Below are 12044 nucleotides of genomic sequence, written 5' to 3' on the forward strand. Positions count from 1 at the left end.
TCAGTCTGGTCCTGAGCCAGGGTTTTACATCAGTCTGGTCCTGATCCAGGTTTAACATCAGTCTGGTTTTGGTCCAGATTTATTGTCAGTCTGGTCCTGATCCAGGTTTATCATCAGTCTGGTCCTGATCCAGGTCTATCGTCAGTCTGGTCATGATCTAGGTTTACCATGATTCTGGTCCGGATCAAGGTTTATCATCAGTCTGGTCCTGATCCAGGGTTTTACATCAGTCTGGTCCTGATCCAGGTTTATCATCAGTCTGGTTCTGATCCAGGTTTGTGTCCTGGGTCTCTGTGTCCCACATCTTTTTGTCCTAGGTCTTTGTGTCCTGGGTCTTTGTGACCTGGATCTATGTGTCCTAGGTCTTCGTGACCTGAGTCTTTGTCCTGGATCTCTGTGTCCCAGGCCTTTGTGACCTTGGTCTCTGTGTCTTAGGTCTTTGTGACCTGTGTCTCTGTGTCTTAGGTCTTTGTGACCTGTGTCTCTGTGTCCTAGGTCTTTGTGACCTGGGTCCCTGTGTCCTAGGTCTTTGTAAACTGGGTCTCTGTTTCCTAGGTCTTTGTGACCTGGGTCCCTGTGTCCTAGGTCTTTGTGAACTGGGTCTCTGTGTCCTAGGTCTTTGTGACCTGGGTCTCTGTGACCTAGTTCTTTGTGACCTGGGTCTCTGTGTCTTCGGTCTTTGTGACCTGGGTCTCTGTGTCTTGGGTCTTTGTGACCTGGGTCTCTGTGTCCTAGGTCTTTGTGAACTGGGTCTTTGTGTCCTGGACCTTTGTGACCTGGGTCTCTGGTTCCTGGTATGTGTCCTGGGCCTCTGTGTCCTGGGTCCCTGTGTCCTAGGTCTTTGTGAACTGGGTCTCTGTGTCCTAGGTCTTTGTGAACTTGGTCTCTGTGTCTTAGGTCTTTTTGACCTGGGTCTCTGTATCTTAGGTCTTTGTGAACTGAGTCTCTGTGTCCTAGGTCTTTGTGACCTGGATCTCTGTGTCCTAGGTCTTTGTGACCTGGGTATCTGTAACCTGGGTCTTTGTGACCTGGATCTCTGTGTCCTAGGTCTTTGTGACCTGGGTATCTGTAACCTGGGTCTTTGTGACCTGGGTATCTGTAACCTGGGTCTTTGTGTCTTAGGTCTTTGTGACCTGGGTCTCTGTGTCTTAGGTCTTTGTGACCTGGGTCTCTGTGTCCTAGGTCTTTGTGAACTGGGTCTTTGTGTCCTGGACCTTTGTGACCTGGGTCTCTGGTTCCTGGTATGTGTCCTGGGCCTCTGTGTCCTGGGTCCCTGTGTCCTAGGTCTTTGTGAACTTGGTCTCTGTGTCCTAGGTCTTTGTGACCTGGGTATCTGTAACCTGGGTCTTTGTGTCTTAGGTCTTTGTGTTCCTGATATGTCCTGGGTCTCTGTGACTTGGGTCCCTGTATCCTAGGTCTTTGTGACCTGGGCCCCCTTGTCCTAGGTCTTTGTGACCTGGGTATCTGTAACCTGGGTCCCTGTGTCTTAGGTCTTTGTGTTCCTGGTATGTGTCCTGGGTCTTTGTGACCTGGGTCCCTGTGTCCTAGGTCTCTGTGTTCCTGGTTTGAGTCCTGGCTCTCTGTGTCCTTTTTAGGCGTCCTAGGCTTTCTGTTGTCGTTCTTTTGTCCCTGGTCACATGTCCTCAGAAGGCCCGTCCTGATTGGACGCTGGCTCTATTCGGCTGATGATGTTCATACCTTTCCCTCACGTGCTTCCTCTCAACTCTTCTGTGTGAGCTGAATGTGTCAGTCCTTTATCATCCAATTACATGTCTGCAATTTGGTCATGTGACTTGTCGTCAGCTCTGCTGTGATTATATAATTTCACGTGAATGTGAATTCATTTTTCAGAAGCTTTAAATTCTGATTTTAAACAAGATACATTTTTATTTAGATACAATAAAAAGACTGAAAATTTGACATATTTTTCAAAATCTTATCCTGACCCCAAACCCTAGATGTAATGAAAGATCCATTTACATTTATTATGTTATATTATATTAAATTAAATTGGTATAATATACTATGTTATACTATATTATATAAATTTAAATATATTTTTAGATGATATTAATGCGTATGAATGTTTTCTTTTTAATTTGGATTAACCAGAGGATCGTTTCTGTTGGTTCTTGATCAGACTCCTCTTTTTCGGATGATTTTAAGAATATTAAATTTTTCTAAGACCCTGAGGAGGTACCTGCCCTGACGTCACTACATCACCTGGGTTGAAATGTTGTTCTCATTCATATAAAATGCTCTTTTTTCGATTTCTGTGTCCGGATTCATCACGGATAGCAGAGTCTCTCCGACATCATTTCTGAGCTTCTCACCATCCTCACGCAGACCCCTCAGCCCCAGGGCGCTCCACTGCGCAGGCGCGTGGTTCTGCAGCAGTCCGTGTGTAGGCATGTGTGGGTGCGCGTGCGTGAGTGCAGCCACAGCTCGAGCGCTGCTGCCTGATCACAGATCGGTTTAACCTGCTCTCTGCTCATTAGCCCGGGTCTGTTCGTCCGGCAGCATGTCGACCACAGAGCCGAACCCCGAGCCGAGCCTCGAGCCGAGGCCGAACCCGAACCCCGAGCCAAAACCCGAGCCGAACGAACAGGGGAAGGAGGTTGAGAAAGAGGAGGGTAATAAGGAGGAGGTGAAGCAAGAGGTGAAAGAGGAGCCCAAAGAGGAGAAAACGGAGGAGCAGAAAAAGAAGAAAGATGAGCCGAAGGAGGAGAAGAAGGAGTCCTGGAAGGATTTTATTTACAACCCGAGGACCGGGGAGTTCATGGGCCGAACCGCCACCAGCTGGGGTGAGAACCACCGACTGTGTGCGTGCGTGCATGCGCGTGTGCGTCCTCACGGTCCGGTTCCTCAGAACTGAGAACCGAATAAGGGGTTAACAGCAGAGACGCGCGTGACCGTGTCCATTCTAGCGGGCTGTGAGTGAGATAGAGGTGAGGATAAGAAAGGGTTAAATTCAGTTAGCCTTATCCAGTTAGATTAGATCTGTTAGAATTATCCCGTTAGAATTATCCCGTTAGATTTATCCCGTTAGATTTATCCCGTTAGAATTATCCCGTTAGATTTATCCTGTTTGAATTATCCCGTTAGATTTATCCCGTTAGAATTATCCCGTTAGATTTACCCTGTTAGAATTATCCTGTTAGATTTATCCTGTTAGAATTATCCTGTTAGATTTATTCAGTTAGAATTATCCTGTTAGATTTATTCAGTTAGAATTATCCTGTTAGATTTATTCAGTTAGATTTAATCTATTAGTTTTATCCTGTTAGATTTAAACTATTAGATTTATGATTTTTTTGTATGAGCATTACTGTTGCAGTCCACAAGGCATTATTTATTTGCAACAGCTTCATCGCCAATACTACCCAGCGCAGCCGTGTACTTACTGTCACTCAGACTTTGTGTTTTTTTTTGCGAGTGGCACGTACAAGGAACATTTCTAATTCAACACCATGGAGCAAATGATATTCCCTTACCACACTGAATAATGTTCTTGTGTTTTATTTTAACTTGTTCCCAAGTTTGCTTGACATTTGGGTTTGTTTTATATGAAGCGATAGGAGGAGAAAAAGTGCACAATATATAAATATAAAAACAGATAGCTGGGCCTATAGGCTATATAAAACATACTGTCTCAAATTAGTATGCTTTCTAGTACCTTTAGAAAATACACAAGGTTCATTAATGATAGAAAGTAATTAATCCAGGTCATTATGCTACGAGGTGTCATGTTTGTATAGTGGATTCTTAGTTAATACGCCAGATTTACTTGAAGAGAAATACTTTAATAACAGTAACTTCATTCATTCACATCTTACAGGTACGGCTGTCTGTAAGCTTACAGCTCATCAGGCTCGTAAACACTGCGCTTGCTCCAACAACTACGGCAGCTCTTAAGGGAGGCAAAACATCTGCTGCTCATATCATTACACATTTAAATTAATAGCCTAGGCTATAGCCTTATACAGCAATGCATAACTATAGGCCCACATATTCCTTACTTGTGCATTTAACTTGTCCACAATCCTTTGCCAAACTGCATGTCTCTCCTTCGCTGCAGCTGAGGTGTTGGATTTCACAGTTACAATGTTTTTGTAATTTTCAAACTCGTCCATGATTGTTTGCTGCTCTGTGTGAAAAATGCTGCGCTTTCCTTATTCGCCATGAATTATGATAGACAGTCTTGATTTCTGTGATCTACACTGCTCCCTTTTTATGTAGAACGGGCACACGCAAGTATCCTGATCACTCATGTCTGGTTCCAATTAACATCACTGATTTAGCGCGATTCAGCCGTGGAGGAACGGACATAGCCAGCCTTCAACCATCACGTTAATTGAATCAGGCTAAAAGGACATTAGCTCTGATTATTTGAACTATGTACGAGGAACTGGGCCCTGATTTCAAAGTCCTGAGGCCTGTACAGTGAAGCTGGATTAACATGCCCGGGATATCTCCCCGCTAGCTGGATTGACTTATTAAGACATTCGCAATCCAGATCAGCTGTAGGACAAAGCTAGTTATCAACTAACTGCACCCAGGGTTTTCCAATCTGGATCAGTGCGCGCTCACATAAAAGGGGTGGTGTTTGCAGCGTCTGACCAATTGTAAACATGGAGAAAGCCTGCAGAGCAGCGTATTTCGCAATGGAGGAACAGACAATCATTCTTAAAAATATGAGGACTTTAAAGCAATCATCCAGGCCAGAAGCAACACTGTCGTCGCAGCAAAAGCCAGGAAGGAATGCTGGCAGAAAATTGGCGACTCTGTTAATGCGTAAATTCGTCAGATTATACAATATTAATTCATCGGACAGTATAAACGGACAGCACTCTGATCACTCAGTTTCACTTTATTATGGCACAGATGTTTGGGGCAGAGCTTTCTCAGACAATTTTGTGCTGTAATATTAATTCCTCACCGTGACGGCACGAGTAGTTGTGCATTCCATTAATCCATGTTTCTGCAGTTATGCCATGTGAGACCATTATTATCAACCCCATTATTTCAGATGCAACCTTAGTGAAACAAAAGGACTTGGGAACAAGTGAAGATCAAATATAAAAACATACATCAAAGCGGCAAGTGACAAGGCTTTATTTCTCCACACTGTCTCTGTTGTATGGATGAAATCACCAGAATTTATCTATCATCTATCCCTAAATATTCTGTCTCTCCTAAGCGCTCTTCTCGTGATCCGTGCACCAACGTCTACAGGATCTTCTAAGATGGGCAGGCCATTTTCCAAGAGAACTGAATGGTCAGGAGGCGGTGTGTTTACAACCTGCGCCGGAGCAGGTTAGCTGTTCAGCATAAGTTGCCTCGGTGATTTATCCCACGAAGAAGTGAACCAGTGTCGTCGTACAGAAAATCCAGGGTTAATCCTAAAGTTATCTTGATAAGGGTAGCTTCATCGTACAGGCCAGTGTTCTCCATTAGTCGAGGTGAGGCCACAACACTCCTCCCACAACACTTTCAGAGGGTTTGGTCCATCAGCAGTGGGAGGCAGAAGAACATGGTTAGTTTACTTCCTATGGTCATGTGACACACTAACAGAGGTTGCACTGGACTTTTTTGTTGCTCGTCATTTTGACGGAAAGGGTTGTAAAACTTCTGTCATGCCATTTTACAGTCTGTCATTATGATTTTCTCTTTAACATCGGTAATATAATATAACTCAATATGACTTTCTTAGTAGTGTATAATTAATGAAGCAACCTTTCCCAACTTATATGTGACCAAAGCTGGTAAAAACTCCTGCAAGTTGTCCGAGGTCATTTTTGAGTTTTTTTACACATTATGAAAGCGTAGATTCCAAGCTTTCAAATGGTGTATCATACACCTTAATCTGAGCTTTTTACAAAGATATGCTCATTTGAATGTTAACTTCTCGTTCCTGTTTGTTCTGAGAAAACCAGGCTCAAAGTTTTAGGACTTTTCACACCTTCAGGCAGGCCAGGTAATGGGCGTGAACAATAGAGCCACATTTACATAAAGTCCACCTAAACCAAGCTTCTGAATTGGACTGGTGATGCTCATCAAAATATTCCCACAGGAAATCTTCATCAAACTTTCACTGTCGAGTGATCCTGAAGTTGTCCCAAGTCTGTTGATAATTCTTGTTGCTTCTTCATCATCTCTTCTACTTTTCTTCGCTGCAGGGTTCATCTTGAGGCTTGTTAATAAAAGTTGATAACTAGAAACAGCTGTATTTATGTGCCGGGGAGCGGCAGCGTTTAAGCCATGCGGTTTGTTATTGTCCATCTCACTGGGCAAAACTGGGAACGATGCCAGGCTGGGTGGCCAATTATCACCCAGCAGTTTCGCCCCCCCCCCCATCTCCCTGTAGTAACTTTGAAAACAGGGTATTTTATAGGTGTTTTTACACACCTATTTTCTTTACTTTGATAATGATTTGTCTTTTTCTACTCTCTTCAAAGCTTGTCTTGTCTTTACGTTTCGTCGAGAAAGGGGAGAATGCTCAGGAACAACTAAAATGAATGGGTCAGTGTTAATTTAAATAGGAGATGGTTATGCAACAGAATAAAATAAAATTAATTTCATGGAATATCAAAGGACTAAATCAATCTTTGAAATGCACTAAGATTTTAACACAACTTGGTAAATTAAAGTCAGATATAGCATTTCTACAAGAGACACATCTAACTAGAGATGACACGGGTAAACTAAACAGAAGTGGGTTGGCCAAGTTTTTTTCATCTTGTCATAATAGTAAAAGCAGAGGAGTTGCAGTGTTAATTCATAAAAGAATCCCTTTTGTGGAAGAAACAACTCTAACTGACCCGGAAGGTCGTTTTATTGTTCTGAAAGGCAACCTTTATCATAAACCAGTAATTTTTGTTAATGTCTATGCCCCAAATGATAATCAAATATCTTTCTTTAATACAATTTCTGAACTTTTGGTAGACTCTGGCAACACACCAATAATTCTGGGTGGGGACTTTAACTCAGTTCCCCAACCAATCATGGACAAAACAAATCACCCTTCCCATAATGACATTAAAATGTGGAACGCTCTAAATGATTTATGCAGGGGCACTGGGCTAACAAATGTCTGTAGAATCACCCATATTGAAGAAAAAAATTATACCCTCCTATTCTAGTGTACACAAAAGCTACTCGAGAATAGATTCATTTTGGGTATCTCAAGACATCTTAAGCAGCACTTATGACGCCACGATACATAATATGCTATACTCGGATCATTCACCTATTTCTATTACATTCTCCCATATTCCTCATAACCTCAAGTCCCCCAGATGGTCACTAAACAACTCCCTCTTGCTCGATTCAGACTTCAAAACAATGATTATCTAAAACACAGAGCTCTCTTTTAAAGAAAATGCCAATTCAGAACTACAATTTGGAACAATATGGGAATCATATAAAGCCACTTGCTGAGGCTGGGTAATCAGCTATGCCTCTCATGAAAATAAAATGACTAACCCACAAACAGAAAAATTAAGAACTACCTTGACAGAACTAGAAAATAAACACAAGGTCTCCCCTAAAAATGACACAATATATCAAGAATTAACTAATGTTAAATCTGAACTAAACTCCCTGACAAATAATAAACTGAAATTTTGCCCTTTATCAGTTAAAATGCAAAAACTTTGAGATGGATGAAAAGACAGGTAAAACGTTAGCACGCAGCCAAAACAATAACGAAAGACCCTAAAGATATTAATAAAAGATTCAAAGAATTTTATGTAGAACCCTATAGAAATAAAATATCACCATCAAAACAGGAATTAGACAGTTTTTTTTACAAAGTTGATCTACCCATATTATCTCAAACAGAGAAACATGAACTAGACAGAGACATAACAAAAGATGAAATCATTGCTGCCATCAATTCTTTATCTAGCAATAAAGCTCCTGGGGAAGATGGTTTTTCTACCAACTTCTATAAAACTTTTCTAGATCTTTTGGCTGATAAACTTCTTGCTGTTTATATAGAATCTAAACACTATAATAGTCTCCCACCCAATATGAACACATCAATTATTACTTTATTATGTAAGCCGAATAAAACACAAAATTAACGCTTTTAAATGTCACATTTGTGTTACTTTTTTCATTGAATGAGTAGTTCAAATGTTGGACTTGCATAAAATGAGAAAAAACGAAAAATGATCATTTTGAAGAAAACGACTTTGTATCCATTTTTCTCAACCACTGGAATGCCAACTTGCAGGAACTTTATCTGGCTTCAGTCGCATATTTGAAGAGCAATATTTGAGGTTATGTATTTTAATGGCATTGAGAGAAAGATGAAGACAGCAGCACAGCCTTTATTCCCTGTCATTTTAACGGTGGAGCAACAACCACTGTCTTCAAGCAAGCAACTACAATCACGTACAGTTTTAAAGAGGGGGTATTATACTTGTCTGATTTTTAAAACATAAATATAAAGTCACAATGTTGGGTGTCCATACTTCACGTATGCAGATTTTCAAACTGCAAGATAAATGTGTGAGGCAGTAATCTTGGAATTAGAGTGTAAACTGATGAAAACAGTTCATTGGGAATCTCTCCGAGATCTTCCCAAGACGAGATTTCGATAGAGCAAACTGACGAGGTCATCGCAATATTATCTCCTGACTGGTTCGTCTGTGCTGCTGGCAAAGCGGAACAGACCGCCCCCACAAGAGGAACAGAGATAAATAAATACACCACTAAATGCAGCGAGTGATAAGTCCACCATTATCAAAGCCATTTAGTAACACAGTAATTAAACACCAAACAGATACGTCCTTCTCTATCCTTCGCTGCTGCTGGTTTTCTTCCCCCTCTCTCCAAACTATCAGGGTGTGACTCTGGGTCTGACACGTACGGACGTACAGTGTTGGGCAAGTTACTGAAAAATAGTAACTAGTTACAGTTACCAGTTACTGCTTGCAAAAAGTAACTGAGTTAGTATCTGAGTTACTGCTTTGTAAAAGTAACTAGTTACTTTGAAGAGTAACTCAGGCATTACTTTTTTCACTTCAGTCCTCATTATTGTACACATCACATTAATTTGTGTAGTTATGACAGTGTGAGAGGAAAATAACTCAAATTTTATATAACATTGTAGCCATTATCATTATGTTTGAAAGTGGAGAAACAAAAGAACTCAGTAGAAATGTTTCTCAAGTTTTGACAGTGTTAAAGCATTTTAACACTGTTTAAGCAGTCTCAAATAGATCTAGGCTACTCTACTGACAGAGTAAATATTAAATCCCGGCTGCTCTCTGACTATCTTTTTACATGGCGGTCCTATCCCTCGTCTTATCTATTATTTTCTCTCGTTATTTTTCTGAAGACAGCGGACTACATAGCTTATATCAGAAATGTGTCTTTAACAGCATACCTTGCTATCTGTCTGTTTAGTGCTTCCTTAGTGACACACTCTGCAGCTGGCGGTGAATTAAATCCAGTCTTGGGTTGTTTACATGGGGCGGTTCCTCCCTGCTTGCTCTGCCCAACGACCGTGAGCTGTACCTGGGTTAACGGTGTCTTTAGCTCTCCGGAAATTAGTTTAGCTGAAGCGTGTTGTTTAACTCAGTATTTCGTGAAGTTAAAATTGCTGTTCGTGGAGGTGGAAAGGTTTACTTCCCTGTTCTTTGGCGGCCTTTATCCCAAGGAGGTAAAAGTAATTCTGGTGTTTCCAAGACAGAGAGCTCACGCTTGAGTGCTTAGCCATGACGTGTGTGTGCGCGGTTCAGTGCCTGTGTTTGTTTGTTTCTGCAGAGGCTGTACTCTCTCCCAGGATGCTGATGTGCTTACCACTCTGTCACGTCGTCCGCCGAACCGGATGTTTACTAACCTTCATCAACGAGTTGTCAGCTGTAAAAGTAACGAGTAACGTGTGATCTAAATTCCCAGTAATGGCGTTATAAATTTTGAAAAGAAACGCATTACACTTCTAGTTACCGATAAAAGTAACGGAGTTACTGTAACGCGTTACTTAGTAACGCGTTACATGCCCAACACTGCAGACGTATATCAAAATTCAACATATTTTGGACCGGTTCATTCAAAGTTTCCAAGTACTAGCATAACAACATTAGCCGCATTGGAGGGACGGGCACAAAACATTGAGTCCTGCCGCCGGTCAGCCTCCGGAAAATCGGCCAGTTGGAGGAAAGCAAGTCCGGGGGGGTTGTTCAGCGAAAATGAAGTGTTTCAGACGGAGGTTAAGATAAGGGTTTTTCAGTACGCCAGTGTGAGAAACATGAGGAGTTTTTGAGCTGTAAACCAGGTGAAGCTACTACATGGGTATCAGAGAGATGTGTAAACCCTTGAAAAAAAGGGATAATACCCCCTCTTTAAGGATATTTTTAATGTTGAAATGTAGTTTGACGACCATAGCTGATAACAAGTTGCTACAAGGCTGCACTGTGGAGCCATGCACAGTTTTGTCTGCTCCACAGGAATCGTAATCCGACAAAAGCCACACACTTGGATCTTGCACACTGAGTCAGGCGTGTTTGTATTTGCCTTCACTGCAAAAATTCATAGAATGTGGCAAAATGTTTGGTACTACGAGCCTGTGTCTATGTCACTTTTTAAAATCCCGCTGGATCCATCCTGACAGAGAGCTTCATACGGCACGCGCTCATGCGTCATAGTGCTGAGACTAGTTGGAGAGATGGAGAACAACTTTTTAATTCTGTCTCTGTTATGACCGGTGAGTAGACTACTAATGTATGCCTTTATACTCAATCATGAGTGGTGTTAAGGAAGGTAGTATCGGCATTGTCACTACCTGGAGCTTGCGTGTACAGAGCCTGGGTCTGCTGAAGGTGGCATGCCGTTGAGGTTGTGTGGGCCATGCGGTGAAGTGTGGGTTTCTTACTACCCATCGGTCTGCACGGTTGACTTGTGGAGGAAAACAGTGATGGATTAGGGATTTCTTCACTGAGCACTGATCCTCTGATAGGGTACAAGTATCTTATGTTTCATTCAGAATCTTTGTTTATCTGGTCTCCTCCAGGTCTCATCCTTCTCTTCTACCTCGTCTTTTATGGCTTCCTGGCGGGGATGTTCCTCCTCACCATGTGGGTCATGTTACAAACTCTGGATGAAAATGTTCCTTGCCGTCAAGACCGAGTGGCACATCCGGGTGAGTTCCTGTTCACCTGTCTACAAGTTTTCCTTTCAGACTCATTCCAGAATCAATCCACATCATTGTCTTTATTCTGGCTCTTACAGATGACTTTTAATCATTTTATAAAGAAAAAAAAAATCATTATTATCAAAGTGAGCACACACCAGGGATACCTGCTGTACAGGTGAGACACTCTGCAGCCAAGACAACAAGTTAACTCGTTGTGTTTTTTTTTTTCTTTGGAGAACAGGTTTGGTGATTAGACCGCATGCAGCAGAGATTTCCTTTAACCGCAGCGACCCAAGCAAGTACAGCGAGTACACCCGCCAACTCCATGACCTGCTCCAGCGTGAGTACTATCAATCAATCCATCAATCAATCAACCAAAAAAATCAATCAATCAATCAATCAATCAATTCATCCATCAATCAATCAACCAATCCATCAATCAATCAATTCATCAATCAATTCTTCAATCAATTAATAACAAATCCTGCTCAGAAGAACTATTAACTGAAGAAACTGACTCTGATAACTGATCAGTTAAAATAACCAGTAATTGTTAATAGGCGGTGGGCCAATGGGAGATATCGTGTATTTAAACGATCCCTGACGAGGGAGTACCTAATCGTTTGACTGCTGAATCTTCATTCCATTACAAGTAAAAATGAAACCGTTGTCACTCTCATTTCGTGCACATATTTTTTGGTGATTGATCAGTTTTAAAAGTTATTTTAATGGGTAAATAGTGCGGACAGCTATGTTTGGGGTCCGATATGTATGACGTAATCGGGCTGCTCATCCAATGGCGCGCTTGGAAAACTGTCTCGAGCTCAAAGATCTGTCGTACCTGTCAGATGAATGAATGGACTAATGATCGATCAATTTGATGTAGATAGATGTGTGA

The 12044-nt window shown here is 41.7% G+C and overlaps 1 protein-coding gene across 1 annotated transcript in view; it reads left to right on the top strand.

Moving 5' to 3' along the window:
* Window positions 1-2452: 2452 nt before the first annotated feature.
* LOC121526607 (sodium/potassium-transporting ATPase subunit beta-3-like) overlaps window positions 2453-12044 on the top strand; it is a 33051-nt gene continuing 23459 nt past the window's right edge. The window contains exons 1-3 of the mRNA XM_041813257.1: window positions 2453-2804; window positions 11024-11152; window positions 11388-11486. Coding sequence (XP_041669191.1) covers window positions 2522-2804; window positions 11024-11152; window positions 11388-11486 — 511 coding nt within the window. The 5' untranslated portion in view covers window positions 2453-2521. The remainder of the gene's footprint in view (window positions 2805-11023; window positions 11153-11387; window positions 11487-12044) is intronic.

The sequence above is a fragment of the Cheilinus undulatus genome, linkage group 2 (assembly GCF_018320785.1).
Source record: "Cheilinus undulatus linkage group 2, ASM1832078v1, whole genome shotgun sequence".
NCBI lineage: Eukaryota > Metazoa > Chordata > Actinopteri > Labriformes > Labridae > Cheilinus > Cheilinus undulatus.